At 51.1% G+C, this 25,352-nt stretch overlaps 1 protein-coding gene and 1 pseudogene across 1 annotated transcript in view; one reads left to right on the plus strand and one right to left on the minus strand.

Moving 5' to 3' along the window:
* The window catches only part of RAD54L2 (RAD54 like 2), a 69,095-nt gene that overhangs the window by 23,858 nt on the left and 19,885 nt on the right, over window positions 1–25,352 (plus strand). The window contains exons 2-4 of the mRNA XM_090284836.1: window positions 6,870–7,062; window positions 24,756–24,957; window positions 25,106–25,245. Coding sequence (XP_090140962.1) covers window positions 6,924–7,062; window positions 24,756–24,957; window positions 25,106–25,245 — 481 coding nt within the window. The 5' untranslated portion in view covers window positions 6,870–6,923. The remainder of the gene's footprint in view (window positions 1–6,869; window positions 7,063–24,755; window positions 24,958–25,105; window positions 25,246–25,352) is intronic.
* Window positions 17,638–20,769, minus strand: LOC150005507 (small nuclear ribonucleoprotein Sm D2 pseudogene; annotated as a pseudogene).

Below are 25,352 nucleotides of genomic sequence, written 5' to 3' on the forward strand. Positions count from 1 at the left end.
GCTGATGAGACTCGGGAAGGAGCTGTGATGTGGGGTGGTCGGGGGTGTACCCCGGGCCCCGCAGAAGCCACCGCTGACTTGGCCGGGCCTCCCGCTTAGCTTCGCTGCTGGCGGTGCTGAGCGCACACCTCGTTCTTGCCGCGGTGCTGAGCGGCAGGGGGTTAGCTTCTCCTCCTGTTCTTCGTCGTCGCTCACTCCCCTTTTCTTTGGGGGGCATTTTATGTTGGCCGTCGGGCTGGGCAGTGTCCTCTTGGGAATGGGCCACAGGATGTTTAGTGACTGTGTGTTGGCTAAGACCAGAGACGGGAACGTCCTTCACCTTCTTGCTGAAAAGCAGGCCTGGAGTCGCTGTCCTTGAGACCTGCAGTGCCTCTGGGCGCTCCGCTTTCAGCCCTCACGCCCAGTCGGCCAGATTGCCCCGGGTGGTTGCCCCCGCCCTAAGATGGCCTAGGGAGGGGGGGTGTGGGGCTGCATTCCAGCCTTTGCTGGGGGGAGGGGTGTCCTTCAGCACCAGGGGGCACGGGGCTGTGGCTGTTCAGGGGAGGAAATGCACTGTAAATGTCTTAGAACTAGTGTCATTTTTCATTTCTGTATTAGAGGTGTCATTTAACAGTGTGAGTAGGTTTGATTTAGTATTTATGCAGCTGGCACAGGCTTCGTTGGCCAGAATTGACATTTGTGCCGACATCCCATTTTGGAGTTAGATGGTCTGTGCCTTCTTGCCCTTCCTCTGGGTCTGTCTCTGAGGCGTGTGTTTGTGTCACCGTCCCAGGGACTGGCACGGTGTCCGCATCGCGGAAAGCGCTTCGGCGTTGCACTGAGCAGTCACCAGCCTTTCTGCCTTTCTCTTTGGCCGTCCTTTCTCCAAAGTGACTATCGGACACTTTTTTCTTTAAAATGTCTCTTCAGGCTTTTACTTCGTCTCAGCCTCTGCCTTTCGTGCCGTCCCCACGACAGGATCTCCTGGCCATAAGGTCCCCATGCGAATGATTTTGGTCTCTGTACCTCCCGTTTGGCGTAATGAAGCTTGGCCTTGTCCCCATGGAGGAGCATTTTACTTTATCTGTGGCACGCACATAGGCCATGTTCCCGTCTCTGACAGGCGGCCCTCCTTCCCAGGGGTTAACGTCCCCTATTATCTGTTTACAGAAATGAGGTTTTCCTGCAGGCCCTCTTCTTACTTGCAAAATCTGCAGCCTGAGTTGTGTCCAGACTCCGCATGCTTTTCCCCAGAGAAGTTAGAGGAGTGTTAGTTTGAAAGAAGACTTTTTCTACTTCACTGTATTGGCTTTGGGTCAAGTGCACACTTTCTTTCCACTACCTTTGTTAATATTCAGATGTCATTGTTTCTTTAGTATTTACGCCCAGTGTTAGACTACAGAGAGACACACAGGGCAAGGTTACTTAATAACTGATTGGTTCAGTGGTATGAGCCTTAAGCTGCTTCTATACATACAATGCTGAAGTGTGTGAGAGCCTAAGAACCGGGCACAGATTGAATAACCTTGGCCATAAAGGAACAGTGAAACGTGTAATCTAGGATAGATTACATAAGTCTCCTTAGAAGACTGTTCAGAACTGGGCCACTTCTACACAAAGAAGGGAGGGCAAGCAGGCGCGTCCAATTTCTACCTGCCTGTGGGGTGCTGTTTGTTTATGACTTTGATCAGACTTAATGTGGTCCAGAGGGAACCCAAGGGAGACTTGCCTAGGAGATGGTTCCGGTTCCTGCCCGGCCCAGGGGAAGGGCGAGCGACCTACCCCCCCCCCCCCCCCCCCCCCGCAGGAGGACATCCTGTCTGCACACGGGGATGCTGGGAGGCTTAATTAGCCTTTTTAACCCTAAGTTATTTTGTTTTAAAGTAAAAGAAGTTTTTACTAATTAGCCAGAGAGAATTAGTCAGCTAGGTAATGTTTCAAATCGGTGCCTTGAAATAAGGTATTTTTGAAGTGTGTAAATCTTTGGAGAACGAGGAACAGATAATTATATTCTCTTGCTTGTTAACTGTCTTTTAGAAGGTTATTTTTTTTTACCACTAAATACTTCACTGTGTATTTCCTAAGCACATTTTCTTATATAACCATAGAATAATTCTCAAACTCAGGAGATAGAATCATGCGTGTTTAACAGTTCCTGTAAGAGCTCGTTCCTTCTTCTTTTCATCATCCTGTAAGTATTTATTGAACCCAGTTTATATCTACTGTGGCGCGGGGCCTGCAGACTCAGGGTGACACATTGCCCCAGGCTCAGTGAGTTGGCACTTTTAGCTGTTTTTTAATTATTGAATTTATTGGGGTGACATCGGTTAATAAAATTTATAGGTTTCAAGTATACAATTCTGTAACACGCCATCTGTATGTTACAGTGTGCTCACCGCCCCAGGTCAAGGCTCCTTCCATCCCCATTTATCCCCCCTTTACCCTCGGCTGCCTGCCTCCCCCACCCCCTTCCCTCTGGTCATCACCGTACTGTAGTCTGTGTCTGTGAGGTGCTTTGTTGTTTTATTAACCCCTTAACCTGTGCCCAGCCCCCCAGCCCCCCAGCCCCCCTCCCCTCCGACAGCCGTCAGTCTGTTCTCTCTGTCTGTGAGTTTCTTTCTGTTTTGTTTGTCTGTTTACTTCGTTCATTAGATTCCACATATAAGGGACAGCATATGGTGTCTGTCTTTCTCTTTACTGGCTTATCCCCCTTAGCATCATACCCTCCAGGTCCACCCCTGCTGTCACAGAAGGTAAGATGTCCTTCTTTTTTACGGCCAAGTAGTACTCCATCGTGTAAACGTACCACAGCCTTTTAAACCCACCCGTCTACTGATGGGCACCTGGGCTGCTTCCAGATCTTGGCTTTTGTAAATAATGCTGCACTGACCATAGGGGTGCATATGTGCTTTCAAGTTAGTGTTTTCTGCTTCTTCAGATATATTCCTGGAAGTGGAATCGCTGGGTCAAAAGGCAGCTCTATTTTTAACTTTCTGAGGCATCTCCATACTATTTTCTACAGTGGCTGCACTAATCTGTCTTCCCACCAACAGCGCGTCATGATTCCCCTTTCTCCACAGCCTTGACAATGCTTGTTGGTTGATTGATTGATGATGACCATTGTGACAGGTGTGAGATGGCATCTCATTGTGGTTTTAACATGCATCTCTCCAATGATTAGTGATGCTGAGCATCCTTTCGTATGCCTGTGGTCCCTCTGTATGTCCTTTTTGGAGAGGTGTCTATTCAGGTCCTTTGCCCATTTTTTAGTTGGATTGTTTGTGTTTTTTTTTTTTGATATTGAGTCATATAAGTTCTTTATACATTTTGGATATTAACCGCTTATCAGATGGGTCAGTGGTGAATATGTTCTCCTATTCAGTGGGCTGTCTTTTCGTTTTGTTGATGGTTTCCTTTGCTGTGCAAAAGCTTTTTAGTTTGATGTAGTCCTGTTCGTTTATCGTTTCTTTTGTTTCCCTTGCCTAAGAAGATAGAGCAGAAAAAAAATATTGCTATGAGAAATGTCTGAGATTTTACTGCCTATGTTTTCTTTTAGGACTTTTATAGTTTTGAATCTTCACATTTAAGTCTCTAATCCATTTCTAATCCATTTTGAATTTATTCTTGTGTGAGGTGTAAGGAGGTGGTTTGGTTTCTTTTTCTTTTTTCTTTTTCTGTTTTTGCATGTATCTGTCCAATTTTCCCCATACCACTTTTTGAATAGACTATTTTTAACCCATTGTATGTTTTTGCCTCCTTTGTCAAATGTTAATTGACTATAAAGATGTGGGTTTATTTCTGGGCTCTCTGTTCTGTTCCATTGATCTGTATGCCTGTTCTTTTGCCAGTACCAGGCTGTTTTGATTATTATGGCCTTGGAGTACAGTTTGATATCCAGTAGAGTGATTCCTCCAACTTTGTTCTTCTTTCTCAAGATGGCTGTGGCTATTCAGGGTCTTTTTTGGTTCCATATAAATTTTTGGAATATTTGTTCAAGTTCTGTGATATATGCCATTGGTATCTTGATAGGAGCCTCTTTGAATCTGTAGGTTGCTTTGGGTAGTATAGACATTTTAATGATGTTAATTCTTCCTATCCATGAACACCGTATGTGCTTCCACTTATCTATGTCTTCTTCAGTTTCTTTTTCTGTTTCTTGAATCAGGCTGCCTTCCCTGTGTTCTGAAAGGCTGTGCCCACGTGGAGGTGTCTGTGTGTGGGGGGGGATGGAGGGGGTTTGGAACCCCTTAGAGGCAGAATGTAATAGACAGTGCTGCTGCCCCCAAAGTCATCTCCCCCCTGCCATTTTCTCCTCCTTGCTTTTTTAAGGAGATCAGTAACAGCAGAACTTACTTCTTAAGTAGTTTGTATGGTTCTAAACAGCTGAGAAGGAACATTCATTCTTTCATCTCTGTAAAGACATTTCGTGGCTCATGGAAGGGAAGGAGAGAGCAAAACCTAATTTGGTGGGACTTAAAAAATTCATCACTTTCCAGTTTGTTCTCTGTTATGGGCATCTGATAGCCTGGGTACGATTTTAAAGTGTCCTCTGTTGTTACAACATTTTGAGTAAGGCAAGGGACCAATGTCTCTCCTGTGCTAGTAGCATGGATGGTTGTTAGATATTTAATTGATGCTTGCTTCTAGCAGGAGACTGGGGCTGAGGCTTTGAAGGCGTTTGTTGGCTGGGGGTCATTTACAGGAAGGAGGCTTTTCCTTGTTACTGCTCACCTCAGTGTGACTGACATTCTTCCACCGCCACACAGTTTCTTCTCCGAAATGACAGGCACTCAGAGTACCTAATGGTACTTCCTAATTAAAACCTGTTCTCTAAAAGCGACTCCATCATCAGCTCAGCACACTGTAAGCAAAACGCTCATCCCAGCGCAGCCTAGGATGAGCGGGGTGTGCTGATTTACAAACACGGACTTCCAAGCCGGAGTCGTAGTTACTGATGACTTACCGTCACTGATTGACTACTTCCTTTCTAAAACCTGATGAACTGAGAACATAAGGTAGTCATCCCTTCAGAGACTTGAAACCTGCTGTGTCAGTTACAGTAATTTGTATTTGTGGAGCGCCTTTTCCCCGGTATCTTAGTGCCCTTTGTAGGTGTTTCTGGAAGTGTGATATTAATGTTCAGGTTTAATTTTATTACTAAATCACTTTGCAGCTGTTATTTGCTGTAGTTGTTTTGAGAAGCTAAGTATATGATCCATCATGGACATACACACTCATAATTCCTGTGTCTTTAAACTGAGCCGTCTTAAACTTAAGTTCTAGTTTTCCAGAACTCAGAGGAGCCAGCTTGCTTCATTTTGTTTCTCTTTCTGTTCAGGAGAACATATTATAGAAGTGCTGTTTCAAATTGCGTCTGCACCTTAGTAAGAGATTTCAGTTCTGAAATAGTACTTTGTGTTGAATAATTGGAGACTTATGTTTCGCTTTATTTTGGGCAATTGGAGGAACATTAGGGTGACCTGGTTGTTCACGTGGTTTTCTGCAGCAGTTTGCCTTGTAAAGATTACGTCTTTGTGCTTCTCCCCCACATTTTATTATGAAAAATTTGAAATATACAGAAAAATTAAAAGAACTGGTCAGTGAATCTTTATGTTAACATTTTCACTATATTTGCTTTATGACAGAGCAATCCACCTAGCTTTAAAAACTTTTTTATTGATTGATTGATTTGAGAGAGAGAGAGAGAGAAAGAGAAACATCGATTTCGTCGCTCTGCTTATTTATGCATTTATTGGTTGATTCCTGTTTGAGTCCTGACTGGGGATTGAACCCGCAACCCTGGCATATGGGGACAACGCTCTCATCGACGGAGCCACCTGGCCAAGGCCACCTAGCTTTCTCTTTACCTATTTCTTTTTTCCCCTCGAGAAGAAGTGACCTTTACAGCTAATAGTAAAGTGGAGAGAGAGACAGACAGATGGTAGTTGTGCAGATGAGTGAGGGATGTGAACGAACAAATGAATGATCTGAATAGGACACGCTTCTAGCTCCAGCTAAACCCGTGCCCTCGGGTTTGCAGTTGGGCCCAGAGGTAAGACACGCAAACCACTTTGCCAGGTAGCCCGTATGAAGCCTTCAGTGAGGGTCAGCATGGTCAGCGTGGCTAATGGAGGTCAGAAGAGGGAGTGTGATTCCAGAAGTACAGGGCAGCTGGCAAAGGCTCTTTGGAAGAAATGGAGCTGGAACTGGGCCGAGAAGAAGAACAGAGCCTGAGAGCAAAGATGGGTCCATTCAGAGCCAGGGGGGGCGACAGTGTGGCCAGTAGCCAGGTGCCCGCTGGAAGCGAGGGCTTTGTTCAGGCGATTGGAGGGTGGACTGCCTTCTGTGAGCTCCAAGGCAGGACCACTCCCTGTTTCCTGAGCACTCCCAGTTACTCCCAGTTACTTCCACTCCAGGGTTCTGCCCTTGCTGCCCACTGTGCTTGGCACACTCTCCTTCTGGCCTCTGTCCCGTGGTAACTTCTCTGCCCCCCCCCCCCCCCCGCATGTAAAACAGCAGCTCCTTCTGGCACACACCATCCTCCAGCACTCCCCAGCGCGCACGGCGCCCGTGCATATAATGCCGTGTGTGTGTGTGTGTGTGTGTGTGTGTGTGTGTGTGAGCGCATAGGCACAGCAAGATAGAGTCGGTGCTCGGGGAGCGGTTTCCGCACGAAGGAATGCACAAATGGGAAGCCTGAGGTGGGCAGAGGGTCACCAAAACGTAGCTCAGGGCCAGGGCCCTCGTGGGGAAGGTTGAAATGTGGGTATGATCAGCGTGCCCTCCTTAGAAGAGCTCCAGGGAGTTCATCCGTGGCATTTTCTCTTTGAAAGATTCATGCTCTTAAGTGAGGCCCTTGGTGACTCTGATGCCTCTTGTCCTCGCCCCAGGACCCCCGCAGTGGACCATGAGTCGGTAATGCCCGCTGAGGACCTCTGGGAGCCATGTCAGACGAGTCCGCCTCAGGGAGCGATCCAGACCTGGACCCGGACGTGGAGCTGGAGGATGCGGAAGAGGAGGAGGAGGAGGAGGAGGTGGCAGTGGAGGAGCACAGCAGGGGGGATGAGGAAGACCTGCTGGACGGTGAGTGGCTCCAGCGAGTGACCGAGGTCGCCTTCTCTCTTCTAATGGAACTTGTGCTGGCTGAGCACAGTGTTTCCGGTCGGGTTCCTTAGGTCGTCCGTGGCGAGGAGACAGGCCGGAAACCCAGGCCGACGACCTCGTATGCCCCTGCTCTGTGTGAGCCTTGCTTTGGCAATGGAAGGGCCTTCAGCAGTTACTTAGCTCTTTGGCAAGCGTGCAGACTCGGGCCCCGAGATCTGAGAGTGGGGCGTCCTCGCCCAAGTCCCGGAGGGGTCAGTGGCAGGCCGCTGTCACCACGCGTCTGTGGTCCGGGGTCACGGCCCCATGAGGGGGTCACAGGCAGGCATGGGGGTCACTGACTGGTGTGTGCGATCCCTGAGATCACACTCACAGCTCTCCCTGTGTGGACACGGGATTACCTGGGAGGGATTCTCAGATAGGTTCCCAGCTCCCGCGGTCACTTCCAGGGACCGTGAATCGCTCCTGCTGGAGGAGAACTGGGCCTCCATCGCTGGGGGGCCCCCTCTGCGCTTCGGTTTGCCCGGCTCATCCCCTTCCTTCGCCCAGCTTGTTGAAGGAGCGTTCGACTTTTTCTCCTCATCTTCAGCCTAATGTGAGGCCATCTGGCCGGGCCCGGGGCCTCTCAGTTCTCACCTGTCATGGCTTGGGGTTCAGTTGTGTGTAAGCTTCCTATTGATGGAGGGGTGCGGTTTGGCTCCTCCTGACAGACCGCTGGGGGAGTGGCGCCCTGCATTAGATGGGCACTGCCCGGGCCTGAAGGAGCCCCGGGAAAGGCGCGCCTGCTGTTCTCCAGATTCTTCTCCGCGTTGCTGTGTTCGGTCCCCTTTCTCCCAGCAGCCGCTGTTTGGTTCAGGGGCCAGTTTTCCCTCGTTTAGACTCTCTAGGGGTCTCTCCCCATTTCCACTTCCTCTCTGGCAGAGAAATGACCATTTCACGTTTTCCCTGGCGGAATCCTTAGCTGTTCACTGCGGGCTCGTTCGGCGGGAGCTGCCCCAGCTGCTTCTGTGCTTCCTTCCTATGAAGTAGAGCGAGCAGAAGGAAGGGGAGGTCGTGGCGCCAGCGCCGCCTTGCTCGGCTCCCGTAGTCCCTTGGGTGGCGTCAGGGTCCCTAGGTGCCTGCGTCCCTTTTTGTCCCTTTTTGCTTGTTATCATTTGAGTTCTCAGAATTGTAGTTTCAGATGCCCCTAGAACTCTTGTCAGGTTTAGATTGGATTTTGGGTGCTGCTGGTGAGTATAAGGGATATATCCTGTCCGGAAGGTGCCCAGCCACGTGCCATGAAAACTAGAGACATTTACTGAAGAAGATACAAGATACAAGAAACACCGTACACAGGACAGTGACGCCTCAGTCCCCCTCAAAGCAGGCACCTGGGGACCTCACACAGCTCTCCCAGCCGCCATCAGCTGCCCCGTCATATTTTCCTGAATCTCACTGACGGTCTGAAATGTCGTCCCTTTCAAAGGGGATTTCAGTTTTGGGAAAAGCCAGACGTCGCAGGGCACCAAATCTGGGCTGTGGCGGGGCTGGGTCAACCGGGTGATCGGATGTTTCACCAAAAAACTGCACGAGACGAGATGCATGAGTGGGCACATTGTCGTGACGAAGCTGCCAGTCCCCAGGTGCCCACAGCGCGGCCTCTGAGTCATCCGGGTAGTTTCCGCAGAGGGATGGTCAAGCTTCACGCAAAGTCTGACGTAGGTTCGTTGCTCTGCTCACTCAGCCATTGTGAATGTGACGGCCACACAGGACACACGCTCACTCAGTGGCATTTGCCGCCCCCACTGACGGGTGCAGTGAAGTCGTCATTGCTCACGCGTGTGCATTCCAGTCCCCTCGCCTCGGCTTCCAGGTTACATGTCGCGCAAATGGTCCTCATTATGTAATGATGGTTGGACTTTTTTCTGGACAGTTTTCTTCCCTCTTGGTTTCTTGGAGTCCTTTTTTCTTTGTCAGATTCTTAATTTTTCAGAAATTATATGCTTCTGGGGACTTTACTATTATTTATTTAGAAGTGGTGAGGATTTAATTGTGATTTATCTCAGAGTAGTGCAGCTGTGTGATTGGAATGTTTTATAAACAATATTTATACACTTCTCAAGGGAAGTAATTTTTTGAAAATTTCAAATGATTTCTTTCCCTTGCTTATGAAGTGCTGAGTGATAAAAATTGTTCCATAGGTACTCTCTCCTTCCTTTGCTCTGCGAGGGTATTTAACTTCTTGGAGTTCAATCCAAGGACTATTTTTATGTTTCACTGTAGTGTTAGAGCTATGCACTGCGCCCCGCTCCCCCCGCAAAAATATAGAAGTGATCTTTCTATTACTTCTACCCCGGCTCTAATAGGCAGAGCAGCCAGCAGCTCTTCCTCCCTCCTTCCTTCCTTCTCTTCCCTTTTTTTTTTTTTTTTTAGAGTACATTTACTGAAGCTGGGGACAGTGAAACGGGAAGGGCCTAGGACAGAAGAAGCAACAGGAGAGACACCAACAAACCAGCCAGCTACTCTTAAATTGGGAACAGCTGTTAATATTTCAGTCTTAGTTGGCGTGGCGTGATGTGGCCCTTTTGTTCTCTCTCGGAGCAGTGGTTCTTCACCTGGGATGATCTGGCATCCTGGGGAAGACATTTGTGGTTGTCATGCCTCCTAGGGGGTCGGGGAACGATGCTCCTGGAACCTGGGCTAGAGACCAGGGATGCTGCTCAGCACCCTGCACTGCATGGAAAGCCCCTCCTACACATGGTTATCCCCCCCACACGTCAGCAGCGCCGAGCAAAAGGAAACTGTTCCTTCAAGGCCTTTTATTTGAGGCTTCCTCTCATGGGTAATAGTAGCTCACTTATTTTGCTGCGTTGCGGTTTACAGAAACACCTGAACAGTCTTACTAACTTTTTCAAAGAACTGTCCTTTGGCTTCGGTGATCCCCTCTATTTCGTTTGTTTTCTTTGTGGTGTCTGCTTTACAGTCTTCCTCTTCCTGCTTCTTTAGGGTTTATTCTGTATTACTTTCAAACCTCTTAAGAAAGTGCTTAGCTCATTTTAGGCTCCACCCCCCCCCCTTGGGGTCTGTATTAGAGGCACAGGCTCAAAACCTGGTGCCTCTGGAATGGCTGTCCTTCTGTGATGGCTTTTCCGGCTCAGCTTCAGGCCCAGTCTCTTGCTGGGTGTTCAGGAATCCTCGGTGAGAAAGCCTGAGAAGCCCTGGTTTCAGCGAGTTAGACCGGATCCAGACACAGACGGGCTGGATGGGCACGTCTTTCTAGAACATACAGGCCTTCTCTTCTTCATTTTTTTCTTGTCGATGTCCTCTGGCATATCAGGAGACTAGGATCCTGGAACTGCAGGTAGACGCGTGGCATGCTCAGTCCCTTCTGTAGCCTGCTTCCCGGCCGTCTTGTTGACAGCAAGCCTCCTTGATGTCGCCTTTGCCCTCAGGTTGACCCCCTCCACCTTGGACCGCTGAGTAAGGAAGCTGGTCTCTTTCTCAAGCCCTGGGTCTCTGACTCTCCTACAGGAAGTTTGCTTTTTGCTTTTCCTCTCACCCACTCTGCTTGTCTTCATTTGCAATATAAAGAATCAGGAGTGAAATGTTCTAGGCAGAGGGCCAGGGCAAAGGTCCTGGGGTGGGAACAGATTTGCTTGTTTAAGAACCAGAGAGGTAGAGGCCATGGCAGCTGGAGCAGGGAGAGCGGGGCGCAGAGCAGTCTAGGCTGAGGTGGGTGGGGGCCAAGGGTGAAGGGCCAGGGGCGGTGGTTTGACAAGGGCCTGGAACCGGGGCTTCATTTGCTTGGGCTCCGGCAGGTGCTGTTTCAGGCTCTCACTGTGAGTCTTGGACTGACTTTCCAGGATGGCCTTGTTAGAAACCAAGTCGTGCCAGTGTCGATACTGGTTTCTGTCCTTCCTTTCTGTGTGTCAGGCTTAGAGGCACAGGGGACCGAAAGCTGCTGGGGACAGATGATTGTTCTGTGACTGCATCAGAAAACATGTCGTATGTTGATCAGTTATTCAGGTGACTTTGCAGAAGCTTTAACACTCCTTTCCAATGACCCGTGGAGTGGGAGCCTCCAGCTGGGTTTACCTTGCGTTTCCCTGGTTACGTACGATGCTGAGCCCTTTCCCATATGCTTTGATGACCATTGGCACTTTCGTGAAGTGCCTGGGTACACTTTTTTACTTTTTTAAGTTCTTTCACCCATTTATTATTGATTTATGGTGATTCTTTATATTTGAATGAGTCTTCTGTTAGACACGCATATGTCTTTCCCTTCTATATTGTTTGACTTTTCACCCTCTTAATTGTGGGATTTTTCTCTTTTTTTGCGGTTTTATGTTCCAAGGTTATGAAGCTATTCTATTATCTTCTAGAAACTTTAATGTTTTATCTTCACTTAGGTCCATGATCCATCTGGAACTGATTTTTTAAAATTGATTTTAGAGAAAAATAGGAAGGGGTGGGGTGGGAGAGAGAGGGAGGGAGATGCCAGTCTGTTGTCCCACTTACTACGCATCGTTGGTTGCTTCTTGCATGTTCCCTGACCGGAGATGAAACCCACAACCTTGGCGTACCGGGACGATGCTCTAACCAGCTGAGCCACCCGGCTGGGGCTGGAATTGATGTCTGTGTGGTGTGAGCAAGGGGTCAACTTTCATCCCCTCTTCCCCCAATATGGTTTTCGAATTGATCAGCGTTCTGCATTAATTTCTGCTGGAGCCTTTGCTGTAAACCAAGGCAGAGGACTTGGTCTCTGAACTCTTTTCTCCCCCCACGCGACCTGGGAAACAGGGGAAGAGGAGGACTGACTGCAGTGTGGTGGCTGGGAGCATGGACTCTGGGACGGGACCAGCCGCCTGGTTGGCAGGGTTCGCATCCCATCTACCGCTCGTGGCTTTGGGAGGCAACTTTCCGCGTCTGTAAAATGGGGATAATTATAGTGTCATCAGCCTGACGGGGCTGCTTGGAGGCCTGAACGAGTTAACGTCTGTAAAACAGTAACTGTCTGAAGGATGACAAGCAGCGCTGGGGGCCTGGACCTCGGTGCTTCCGGGAGCTGAGCTGGTGCCGAGAGCAGCCTTGGGGGCCTGGGCGCGGCTGGGGCTGGAGCGGGGCCCGGGCCTGCGGGGCTCCCCGCGGACTGGCGCTGCTGCCGCAGCTGCTCCCCCATTGCTGCACCTGCCCTGACTGCAGAGCTCCCCAGCGGCCCTCCTGAAGGGGGGTCTTTAACTTTTCCTGGACCATCTTCTGAAGCCTTCAGGTGGTCTTTGGTCCAATTCAGAATACAGAAGCCAGTGTGCCAGGCTTGAAGGGGGCTCCCCAAAAGCACACGGAGAGAGAGCGCAGCAGCAGCGGGCTAGCTCCTCACAGCCGTGCGGAGGGCAGTGGGGCCTTCCTGGCGGGGGCGCACTCCGGAATGCAAGGGAAAGCGCCTGGCAGAGGCGTTCTGGGGGCTGGCCTCTCGGCAGAGACCTGAGAGAGGGTGTGAGTGAGAATTAAGTCATCAGAGCCTGGCGCCTCAACCGTTAGATGAAGAGATGGGAGAAGAGGGACACAGCCCCACCGAGGCCCAGAGACCCCTGAGAGCGCTTTGCTTTTGAGGCTGGAGAGGTGGGGCGGAGGGCGTGGGGTGGGGTGGAGGGGGCGGGGGCGGGGGCGGCGGGGGGTGGGGGGGACTCGTGGGCAGAGAAGGCTGGAGGTGAGCAGTCAGAAAAGGCGTTAAGCAGTTTAGATTTTATCCTAAGGGCAGAAGGGACAGTTTTAAAGTGTTTTAAAAGCTCCTGGGTGGGTGGAGACTGTGACATGATCAGTCCGCGCTCTCTTCCTGCCGTGTGCATTGGAGGGGGAGCGTTAAGGAGGCGGGGGTTCTGGGGGTGGCGGCTGGCACAGGAATCCAGACCAGGTGACACAGTGGTCTGGAGAGAAGTAGGATGGGATGTTCGGGTCCCTCCTTTAGCCACAGATTTTGTGATTGAACCTGAGAGGAGGGAGAAGGCAAGGGGGAGTGAGGTCTTTCCGCTGATGGTGACCAGCACAGTAGAGCACAGCAGGGTCCAGGGAATGTGACACTGAAGTGCATCAGCCTGGGAGAGCCGCCGCTGACCACCCCTCCAGCCGAGACCAGAGCCCTGTTACTGGGGGTGGCTCTGCCTCCGGCCGGTGGCGTGTGGACTTTGACCTCATGCAGGAAAGGTTTCATGACGTTTGTTAAAGCTGGGGAGAGTGAAACAAGGAAGAAGCAACAGGAGAGAGCCCAGGCGGGGCCGCTGTCAGCTCGCTGGAGGGTCACAGAAGGGGGGGCCTTGGGGACAGGTTCAGGGGGTCAGCCCACGTGCGCTGTGGCTGCCCATTGCTCCCCTGGTTGCCCGTCTCGTGGGCAGGTGTGCTCCTGGGAGGGAGAGCGCACACTGGGTCCTTGGTCTTGATGGGTTTAAAGGCTGGGAGTTGAGGCAGGCTCTTTGGGGAGGATCTCAGTAAACTGTTCATCAGCTGTACGGTGCTGCGCCGAGGTGCCGTTACTCCCTTCCCTTAGTCCGTCCTTGGCTGTGGTGGCCCAGATGGCGCTGACTGGGGTTCAGCTGTAGCTCTGGCCGGGGAGAGGTGTAAACATTTCCTCTTTTGTTGCTGCTGGTGTTTTCGCCGCCCCACTATTTATGCATCAGCGGTTGGTTCGGAGATGTGCTCTGACCGAGGAGCAGGCTGGCCCAGCCTAAGCCGTTTCTCGTAAGTGTCCTCGGTTAGGGGGACAGGACCTGCTGGGTGGCTGGGAGCTGCTCTCTGCCTCAGTCTCCCTGCTCCAGCGCCCTCAGTCCTGTCGGTGTTAGAAACACGCAGTCTGCAGAGAAGGTTTGTGAGGGTTTGCTCGGAGTTTGTTTGAGCCAGACCGACCACATGCCTGGAAGCAAGGTCTCAGATGCTTCAGGAAACGAGAGCTCTGCAGCCCCCTTTGTGTGATACATTTGGGATCAAGGCGGAACGTGGAGCGGGGAGAAAGCAAGGCCGAGAAATCTCTGGACTGGAACCCAGATGGTTACAGAGGCGTGTTACCCTGCACGCACCGGAACAGGGGACACATAGGGGTTGCTCAGGGCAGCAACGGGCCTCTCGTCGGCCGGGGCATGGCCTGCCCAGTTAGGGGTTCATGGCCAGGTCGCCCTGTGAGGTGGCAGGTTTATTCCAGGGCCCGTTTACATCCACGTTGCCTCCGTCCTCACCGCTTTCCTTTCCGCTGTTCCTTCGTCCTCACCCATCAGGAGGCACAGCTCCCAGGGAGATACTCATCCCCTTAAGTTTTCTCTGGCCCCAAGGAGAAGGCTTGCTCTTTAGCTTTCCTGTGGCCACGCAGAGAGGGCTTTACCTGTCCTTCTCTGACCAGAGTTTACCGGCCAGCGTTTTGCGCTCAGAGCCGACATTTAAGGTCAGCTAATGAGGCAGCTCAGAAGGTCTGCGGCACAGAATAGTTTATTGTTTTGCCAAGATGTGACTTTAGATGATGTTCTCTTTTTAAAAGTTATTGTTCAATTAGAGTTGGCAGGTGGAATGATGCTCCCTTTAGGCTGAGGTGTGGGGACCGGTCATTGAGCCCTGCCCCCACGGTACCTGCTCCTCAATTCATCCTGATCTCCGCTCTCAGGCCAGCATCCCTGGCATCACTCAGGGTCTGAAGGGGCGTGTAAATGTCTCAGCGATGTGTAAATGCTCCGGGGGAAGAAAGTCTGTGCTGCGTGTCCCCTCCCCTCCCAGGGTGACATCTGCCGCTGAGGCTGAGGCTGTGCTCCCAAACCCCGTCTGTGTCTACAGCCCTTTCTCAGCGACTGAATCCTTGGGGGGGACTTCTGTGGCTTTGTGCTTTGTGTGGTTTGTGGTGTCGGTGCTGCACGACGTTCATCAAGAAGATGGAAAAGTAAGCCAAGTCTTGTAGGTCTCCCCGCTCCCCCGAACGTACGAGCATGTTTTGACCAGTTTTACTGTCTTCTACTCTCAGGTTAATGATGCAGGTTACAAATTAGAGGATCACGACCCTAGCGTGTGCACCCCGGTCCCCGCTCAGATACAAGTAGAATGAGCTGTTTGTGTTTCTCTCTGCCCGCCGGGTTTCCTTTTGCTTATTGCGGGCACCCTAGTGGGGTCTGCATATTATGAAAACTTTGTGTGAGTCTTGCCTCTGCCGCCATTTAGCATGGATTTCCAGGGGGGCGAGTGGGGGCCACGCGAACAGCAGTGGGGGCTTCACCTGCCTGAGCTCTGGGAGGCAGGACCGTCACCCCCCAAGGCTGCGAAAAGGCTTATTCTCTTCATCCTTCTTTTGGAACCTCCGCTTGGGGGCTGAGAAGTCCTGTGCCCCTCCAGCTCTCAGTCCCAGCCCACTGGAAACGCCAGGGGGTGCCTTCTAGCCTTTCTGAGAGAGGCTGCCCATCGGAGGCCCCAAGGAGAGCAGGAGGCCCAGCACGGACGGATGCGGCCCTCGACCCCACCCCAGGCCGGGCGCCTCTCTGGCTGTATAATGTCAAGCTGCTGCAGCGTCCGGAACCACTCTCTTCCCCGTGGTGCTGAATGGCAGGGGCAGAGCACTGGCCCGTCAGAGATTCTGAGGGTTCCAGGAATAATTTGCTGGAGTTTTTAGTTCTATTTTCATTTCCCCCTGTTTGGATTCCTTATGCTTTGGGAAAGAGAAAACATTCCATTACCTCTGTTTTCCCATTCAGACCCCCAGACCATGCCTTTGACAGATACCTACTAGAGAGATAAGAGAGCCTTGGAGGTGAGATTGAGAGGGGGCTCTTGAGGACAGAGAGCCCGCCCATGGGCAGAGTCTGCAAGGAAGGGCTCTCCCCACAGGAGCTGGCCGAAGGCCACAAGGTGCCACAGTCACCAGACGCCTTGGGTTGCGCGTCGCCCTTAGATCAGCGGCAGCTGCTTGCAGCTAGGACTGGTCTCTTGCTGTATTTTCTGCTCTCCGGGCAGCGGGGATTTCTTTTCTTAATGTGCGCTGACGGCTGGGTGTGGGTTGCTGCTGGAGTTCTGCCAGTCTCCTCGTGGCCCTTGCAGCTGCCACTCACCATTTGATCCCAAACACAATGCCATGCTTTATTTCTTTATTTATTTGTTTATTTATTTATTTATTTATTTTTTACTGTGCCAACACCCCAGGTACCAAGTTTCTGTTTCAGTTACTATTTTGTGTCATAAGTCTCCCCCAAACTTACTGATTTAAAACCATAACATTTACTTTGTTATTTCTCATGGTTCCTGTGGGTAAGCTATCTAGGAAGGGCTTAGCTGACAGACTAACATCTAGGCCATCTAGAGTTCTCTTGATTGAATATTCCTTGACTGTGGATCACATTTTTTTCTTTCTTTGCATATCTGGAGATTTTTGATTAAATAATGGTCTTTGTGCATAATGCATTATAGAGACTGTGTATTTTCTTATCTTCCCCTGGAGAGTGTTCATTCTAATTTTAGCAGACAGTGCAATGACCAATTGAACACCTTAGCTTGTAAGGCCTTGGTTTTATGCTTTTCAAAAAAATTATATTTTATTGATTATGTTCTGATTTTTCCCCTTATGCCCCCCTCCACCCAGCACCCCCAGTCCCTCAGGCAAACCCCCCACCATTGTTCATGTCCATGGGTCATGCGTGTAAGTTCTTTGGCTGCTCTATTTCCTACATATTGTACTTTACATCCCCATGGCTGTTCTGTAACTACCTGTTTGTACTTAGTCCCCTCACCTCTTCGCCCATCCCCCACACCCCCTCCCATCTGGCAGCCATCAAAATGCTCTTTGTATCCATGATTCTGTCTCTGTTCTTCTGTTTGCTTAGTTTGCTTTTTATATTCAATTGTTGATAGATTTGTATTTTTTGCCATTTTATTGTTCATAGTTTTGATCTTCTTTTTCTTAAATAAATTTAACATTTCATAGACTAATGGCTTGGTGATGATGAACTCCTTTAGTTTTTTCTTGTCTGGGAAGCACTTTATCTGCCCTTCCACTCTAAATGATAGCTTTGCTGGGTAGAGCAGTCTTGGCTGTAGGTCCCTGCTTTTCATGACTTTGAATATGTCTTGCCAGTCCCTTCTTGCCTGCAAAGTTTCTTTTCAGAAATCAGCCGACAGCCTTATGGGAATTCCCCTGTAGGTAACTCTCTGCTTTTCTCTTGCTGCTGTTAAGATCCTCTCTTTATCTTTAACCTTTAACATTTTAATTAAGATGTGTCTTGCAGTGGGCCTCTTTGCATCCATCATGTTTGGGACTCTTTGTGCTTCCTGGACTTGCACATCTATTTCCTTCACCAAATTAGGGAAGTTTTCTTTCATTATTTTTTCAAACAGATTTCTAATTTTTTGCTCTTTCTCTTCTCCTTCTGGCACCCCTATGAGGCAAATGTTGGATTTCCTGAAGTTGTCCCAGAAGCTTCTTACACTGTCCTCATTTTCTTAGATCCTTTTTTTTTTTCCTTCTTTTTTTTTTACTAGAAAAAACACAGGATTCTATTGTTCTCATGTCAAAGGTCAAGTCTTTGCAGGACTGGGGAGCGACTCCTGACGGCAGGGAGGAAGCCCCTACTTGTCAGCGATGGGCAGGTTCCGCAGGACCACGATGACCGGATCCCTGCACAGGAGCATCTTGGAGATGGAGTGGTTCCTGTTGACTGGCTTGGACATCTGTTTGCCTTGGCCACTCTGAGGGTCCTCAGTCCACATCTCCTTCACATTTTCTAGCGCCATGTTGCAGTGCCTGCCTGTCAAAAGCCTTCACACGGCCCAGGAGCTTCTCGTTGCTGGGACAGTTGATGAGCACCTGGGTGTCGTTCTTCCCCGACTGCGTGAGCACAGAGTGGGCCTGTGTTAAACTCCTCCTCCTCCCGCTTCGGCAGCTCCTCCGGGGTCACCTCACTCTTGGGCTTGTTGAGGAGGCTTGTGGTGGTGGTGGTAGCTACTCTCTCGGAAAGACCCGACTCCTCCGCGTTGCTTCTGCCTCCAGAGAGAGTGCGCGGAAGAGGCTCCTTAGATCATTTTTTCTTCTTGTTGTTCTGATTGGTTGTTTTTTGCTTTGTTATGTTTATTCTCGGCTTCATCCACTCTCCTTTTGTTTCTCTGTAAATTGTTCTTTATTTCAATTAGTGTATCCTTAGTTTCTGACTGGATCTTTTTATGCTGCCGAGGTCCTCACTAGGTTCCTTGGGTGTCCTTATAACCAGTGTTTTGAACTCTGTATCTTACAGATCATTTATCTCCATTTCGTTTAGCTCTTCTTCTGGAGTTTTGATCTGTTCTTTCATTTGGGCAGTGTTTCTTTGTCTCCTCATCTTGGCAGCCTCCCTGTGTTTGTTTCTGTGTATTAGGTAGAGCTGTTATGACTCACTGTCTTGGTAGAGTGGCCTCATGTAGCAGTTGTCCTGTAGGGTCCAGTGACACAGCCTCCCCTGTCATTCAAGTTGGGTACACGAGGTGCACCCTTTGTGTGGGCCGGGTATACCCTCCTCTTGTAGCTGAGCCTTGGTTGCTATTAGCAGATCAATAGGAGGGATTTACCCAGGCCAGTCAGCTGCAAGGACTGGCCGTGACCACTGACCACCACCCTCCGCCCTCCATGGAGGACCAGCTGTGCAGGGGCAGGGTGCTGGTGCTCCGATGTGGTCTGTAGCTGTCCACTGGGTGTGCTGACCCTGGGGTTTCCTGGGTGATGCAGGCCAAGGTCAGCCCCCACCTGTGCTCTGCCTGGGGCACCCTGCCTGAGCTATAAAGCCATCTGAGATGGCTGCTACCTGTGCTGGGCTTCAAGATTCCCAGGCGAAGTCAAGCTGTGAATCTAGGCTGGCTGCTGCTAGTGCCGGGCCTGGGGCTCACTGAGGCCGGCTGTTGCTTGTTTGAGAGGATTTAGGAAGTTGTGAAGCAGGAGCCAAGACCAGCCATTCATATGGAGAAGCAACTTGGGTGGGCCCGTAAGTTGGGTGGGGCAGAGTCTCTGGGGATCTCCAGGGTGGGTCAAAGAGTGTTAGCCAGGTTGATGGAGTCTCAGATATGGCACCCGTTTGCCAGCTTTGTGGGGGGAGGGTTCATAAAAGGGACAATGGCCTCTGCTCGCCTTGATGCCAGACACTTCAGTTCCTCCCTGTGCACCTCTGGGGCCTTTCAAGCTGCTACCCCAGTGCTGGAGTTCAGAGGGAGTGAGTCTGAGCAGGTGAGTCCGTGTGTGGGTTCTTAAGAGGAACGCTTGGGGTTCCAGCAATTTCTTCCACCAACTCAATCCCTGCTGGTTTTTGCAGCCAGAAGGTGTGGGGACTTATCTTCCTGGCCCTGGAACCCTGGGCTTGGGGACCTGGTGTGGGGCTGGGACTCCTCACTCCCGAGATGTCCCTCCCGAATATTTACCCACCACACGTGGGTGAGGGACCAGCCTGGCTCCGCATCTGCGCCTCTCCTACCAGTCTGGATGGATGCGGTTGACTTCTGCAGCTCTCAGACTTCTATTCAACTCAATTTCTGACAGCTCTGAGTGATGGTGGTTCTGTATTAGAGTTGTAATTTTGATGTGGTTGTGCAGAAGTGAGCCAGGTCTGCCTATGCCACCATCTTGACCGGAAGTCCAGTTTTTATGCCTTTTTAAAATTTTTTTAGTACTAATTTGTGAAAAGCCCCAGATGTTCCCCAAATATAACGTTGCATATTCTAACTATGTTAGTTCAGGTTTGTTAATTATTTCATTTGGTTCTTAATATAGCCTTCCTGTTTGTTTGTTTTGTCTGTTGGCTCTGATTAGTTATTGAAAGAGGTAAGTTTGTTTCTCACTGTGGTTGTAGACTTTTGTATTTCTCCTTATACTTTTGTCAGTTTTAGTGTATTTTAAAGCTAAGGTGTCGTATGCATACCGATTAGGTATTGCCATTCCCTCTTTGTATATTGACCCTTTGGTCATTATGAGACACTCCTTTTTCCTTCTAGTAATGCCACTTACCCTGATGTCGTCTTCCCCTGACTCAGTGTACGGCCGGCCACCACCGGTCAGTTAGAGCTCATTAGTGTTCGTTATGACACCTAAGTCTTTTAACTCAATAATTTCTTATAAAACATCCAGATAACCCCTCATTATCTTTTACAAATTACTTCTACTGTTATTAAAATTCCTACAAGGCCCACATGGAGCTGATTTGCCTTTAAATCTCTTTAGTGTTTACTCGTATGCTTTCCCTGCCTCTTTGTCATGTTCTTGCCTCCTTGCAGCCTGAGAAGAACAGGGTTTCCTTGTCCGGTAGTTCTGCGCCTTCTAGATCGCGCTGATTGCTTCCCTGCGGTCTCGTCGCCAAGTTTCACGTCGTCCTTTGTCCCTGTATCTTTGCACCCTGGGTGAGACGGCAGGGTGTGTTCAGACTCGGGTTTCACGGCTCCGGCACCCATGCGTCACTGGCTGTGGCGCCCTCATCCTGTGGTGGCTGGCGCGTGGGAGGCGCGCGGTGCAACGGAGATCTCTGTTTATGCGGGTGGGATGGAGGAGGAAGGGATGGGGCAGCCGGGGAGAGGGCCCTGAGTGTGTGTACCTGTACACCCGCTGAATGACATGCAGGGCTCTTCTCCCCAAGCCGCTCACTTGCCTGGTCATATTTGTCTTGGTGACATTCATAACTCACGCCTGAGGAGCTTATGGAAGTGTTCCTTGGTGTTGATCGAGCTCTGGTGGTTACGGCTCAGGGCCATATTTGCAGCCAGATCTGATTCGATGATCTGAACTTGGGTGGTAATGGTTACTGACTTCTAAATCATGCAGACACTCATTTCCCTTTGTTGCCTAACAAAGGACATGTCTCGTTACCTCCTTGTTGAACCTTTTCTCTTTTTTCTTTAGTGGCTCTTGGTGAGTTAAAATCTAGACTTTGGGGGAGGGCTAGTTCTTGAAACCATTATTTTGATTAGATAGTAGAGTCACATGGTTTGATATTCACAAAGTACAAAGGAGCATGTAGTGAAAAGTTACATTTTGATTTAGGGAAAAATTAGTTATAGAAATTTTGAAATACCAGTTTTATCATTAAGAATGGTTTAAGGTGTGGCATAATTCTAGCAGAAACCAGACAGTCCATCAGCATCGTGAGGCAGCAGTGAAGCACTTACAACGCTGATTTCTGTGACAGCCAGCTTTCCGTGTTAGCACATCCGTCAACTGAAGCTCTCTAACAAGCAGACTGCAGTGTTGAACCCAGAAACTGAGGATTCAGTCAAGAACGCTGGGTGGTAAGGAGCTGGTTTAGACCTGTGTCCTCTTTGTGAAGGAAAGGGGAAGCCTGAGTCTGAACTGAGTGTGCGTGAGAATTGCATACGCTCTGTGGGATCATTCTTAAGTTGCTACCGTGCGTGGCCACAGTCCGCCCTGTGCCAGATAGGAATTCACAGCCAGACCTCACAGATTGGAACGTTTCATAGTGAGTTTGTCTGGGATACTGCCAGGCGACCAGGTTCTGCCCTTTCTCTTCCCAGGAACAGCTCACTCTGCAGGGCAAAACCAGAAGGAAGAAATAGCACAGTTAGCCGCAAGTTCCCCCTGCCCCGCAGATCAAGTTCAGACCCCTTGGCCCAGCATTCGAGGCCTGCCCTCCACAATCTGATTTGGTCTTACCTACCTGCTCTCTGACAGCCTCGCCTCTAGCTGTTCCTTCTAGCAGTTACTCAATAAATTCGCTTGTGAAGTAGAAACAAAACAAAAGGCCTTAAGCCCAGGAGAACAGCAAAGGTCATTATCAAAACCAGTTCAGAGGACCTAGCAATACACCAGGCTGAAGAGTGCCAGCCCAGCCCCCAGGGTAACTGGTGCGTAGGCCGAGGTGCCGTGTGGTGCATGTGGCCATTTGGCAGGGAATGTCCCCTCTTAGGGAGACTGCTGTCCAGACACCTGTTCCTTTGGGAAGAGGGATATGATGGCCTCGCTTTTTAGGGCTGTGAGATAGGCGGAAGGGGACAGCAGTGTTAGGTGACAATGCCATGGGAGTATTAACTGTTTGGAGGGTCGGGAGGCCCGTTCTTAAGGAAAACTGAGGTTGCTGAGCTCTCTCAGGGTGCCCCAGGCGGCAGTGTGTGGGAGGGCAGTTTGCCTGACCTGTGCCCCCCCTGTGGGGCTTCCCTCTTGGTTCTCCTCGGCACCTCGCGTCTTCAGCCGCCAGGACACGCCCGCGAGCTTCTTGCTACCCCAGACTCTGCCATCTCTGGGGGGGCCTTCTGCAAATGGCCTGCAGGGGACCCGGTGGGAGCAGAGAGCACTGGGCCGTTCCGCCTCTCACCCATGTGACTGGCATCACAGTGCCCATCCTGAGCACTCCTGTCTGGCGCCTCCCTTGGCTGTTCCCCTGTGCCCTTCAGAAGCAAAGGTTACCTACCTGAGACCTTCAGTGGTCTCTCAGTACGACGGCCAGGGAACGTGCTTCCAGTGCTGCTGCAGAGGAGTGGCTCGCCCTGGGTGAGCTGGCGAGTGTGTGCATGCGTGCACATGTGTCCACGCCCGCCGGGCCCCCCCCTCCCCCACTCCTACAGTGGCCCCATCAGCCTGCCCCCAACGCCCAGGCAGAAGCAGTGAAACGGAGGTGCAGGAAGAAGAGGCCTTGGAAGTAGTCCTCCCTGGGACAGGGGTCGGCCTCTGTGCTGGCTTCTAGGAAGGACCCTGGGTCTGCACCTCCGTCTGCCTTGGAGAGGGGGGTTCCTGAGAAGAGACAGGGAAGTGGTTGTTGGGTTGGAAGCCCCCCGCCTGCTGCCTTGCTTACTCGTTTTGAATAAGCGCACGTTGAACTGCATGTATTTTCCTAATCGTTCTACCTCGTTTAGAGTCTCTTCCTTTTGCTTATGTTCCTATAGCTGCTCAGAATGTTCTCTCTTTCCTCCTTTTCTAGCTGGCGCCGACCTGCCCTATTAGATTAAGCCCAAGGACGCACCCTCATACCCAGCCCCAAGCAAGGCCGGTCAGGTGTCCCTTCCCCAGATGCTGCCGGGCACTCCCCGCGCTGTGCCGAGCTTCCCCCACGTGGGCCACCTCACTGTGCTTCGGCCCGGGGCCCGGGGCCTAGTGGGGGCTCAGACGAGTGTCAGGCTGAACTGCAAGCGGGTGTGGCGAGGCCACCGTGGCTGTTCGGTGGTGGCAGTCCCGTGGTGAGGTTCGGAACGAGGAAGTGGTCTCCGCTCTCAGGTGGGGTGTTTGTGGTGTCTCAAAATGCCGTTCGTACGTGTCATTCTTTTAAAAAATAGTTCACTTTATTATTTTAAAACTTTGAAAAACTTAAAATTACAGTTGACATTCAATATTCTGTTAGTCTCGGGTGCACAGCATGGCGGTTAGACGTTGATATACTTGCGCCGTGGCTCCCCCAGTAGGTCTGGTGTCCGTCTGACCCCACATGGGGTGTCATTACTGTACCCCCGCCGCTGCACTTCACATCCCCGTGACTGTCTTCTGTCAGTTTGTACTTCTTCATCCCTTCACCTTTTCACCTAAACCCCTCCCATCTGGCAGCTGTCAGTTTGTTGTCTGGATCTATGAGTTTGTTTCAGTTTTGTTTGTTCATTTATGTTGTTTTTCAGATTCCACACGAAAGTGAAATTCTGTGGTATTTGTCTTTGTCTGGCTTATTTCACGTAGCATAATACCCTCTCGGTCCATCCGTGTTGTCACAAATGGCACGATTGCATGCTTTTTTATGGCTGAGTAATATTCCAACGTCTGTCTGCTCCACGTCTTTCCCTAGCCGACTATGGGTGGACACTCAGGTTGACTCCACATCTTGGGCACCATGAATAAGACGGCAGTAAACCCAGGGCTTTTGGATTTCTTTGAGTAAATACCCAGAGGTGGGATTTCCTGGGTCATAAAGTAGTTTTGTTGTTAACTTTCTGAGGAACCTGCATACTGCTTTCCGCAGTGGCTGTACCAGCCGCATTCCTCCCAGCAGTGCATGAGGGTTCCTCCTTCTCCGCACCCTCGCCAGCACTTGGTTGATGGATTTATGATGACCATTCTGACAGGTGAGAGATGGTATCGCATTGTGGTTTTAATTTGCATCTCTCTGATGATGAGTGACGCCGACCATCTTTCCTATGTTTATTGGCCATCTGTGTGTCCTCTGGAGAAATGTCTGTTCAGCTCCTCTGCCCATTTTTTAATCAGATTGTCTAGAAAACAAATGTCTCCAATGGAAGGAGGCGTGTAAATATTCCTGGGAACGTCTACAGCACGCTGCCGTGTTGTGAGCCCTCGTTAAAGGCTGGGGAGTTGAAGGAGTGAACTTTAAGCCCCTGAAGGAGGAGCGTCCTCCTCGTTGGCAGGCAGATGAGACCTGCTTGGGGTCACACGGTGAGTGTGAGCTGCGTTTGGGACCCAGCTGTCCCCTTCTGAGCCGTCAGAGGCCATGCAGCTTCCTTACTGTAATCACAAAGTGATAGCAAGACTGTTGGCTGTCACTGTTCTGTGGGCCGGCTCGGGGCCGGGCAGGGGCTCTGTCCAGTCCTCACCGTGGCTCTGAGGTGTGGGCGTCACTGTCCTCATGGCACAGACAAGTCCCCGGAGGCCCAGAGGGCTGTGAGTGACGTGCCCCAGATCACCAGCGAGCGAGCTGCTGAGCTGAAGTTTGCACCCCCGTGTGTCTGGCCTTGGAACTCATTTCCCCCCGAAACGCGCGCCCCTGCCACCTTGCCCCTTGTCTCTCCAGAGCCCTCCCCGGAGGACATGTGTGGCACCGAGCGCGCCCCGCTGGGGGAGGACGGGCAGCGGCCGCCGCGGTGCGCTTCAACTACCTCATCCCAGTCTGAGCCTCCCGAGCCGCTCAGGCGCCCCCCGGGCAAGAGCCTAGCCTCCGAGGACCCCAAGAAGAAGCGTGCTCAGAAGCCCTCCCACATGAGGAGAAACATACGGTGAGCTGGGCTCCGGGCTGGGGGGTGGGGGCTGGGGCGGGGGGAGCTGTCCTCGCCTCTCGGGGCTCAGCGGCGATGACTTCCCTCTGCTGTGACCTCGCATCGCCCACGTCTCAGGTGAACCCAGTGCTTTCCTCCCACCGTTTAGGAAGCTGCTCCGCGAGGACCAGTTGGAGCCTGTCACCAAAGCAGCACAGCAGGAAGAGCTGGAAAGAAGGAAGCGCCTGGAGCAACAGAGGAAGGACTACGCAGCCCCCATCCCCGCTGTCCCCTTGGAGTTCCTTCCCGGTAAGCTGTGGACGTGGCGGGAAAGGCCCTCGGCTGTCGTGCGCGGTGGTCCAGGATAGATCTGGGGTGAGGTTGTGACCTCTCAGGAACCCTCCGACTCACTCCGC

This window comes from Furipterus horrens, unplaced genomic scaffold (genome assembly GCF_987537825.1).
Source record: "Furipterus horrens unplaced genomic scaffold, mFurHor1.1.pri manual_scaffold_7, whole genome shotgun sequence".
NCBI classification, from domain to species: domain Eukaryota; kingdom Metazoa; phylum Chordata; class Mammalia; order Chiroptera; family Furipteridae; genus Furipterus; species Furipterus horrens.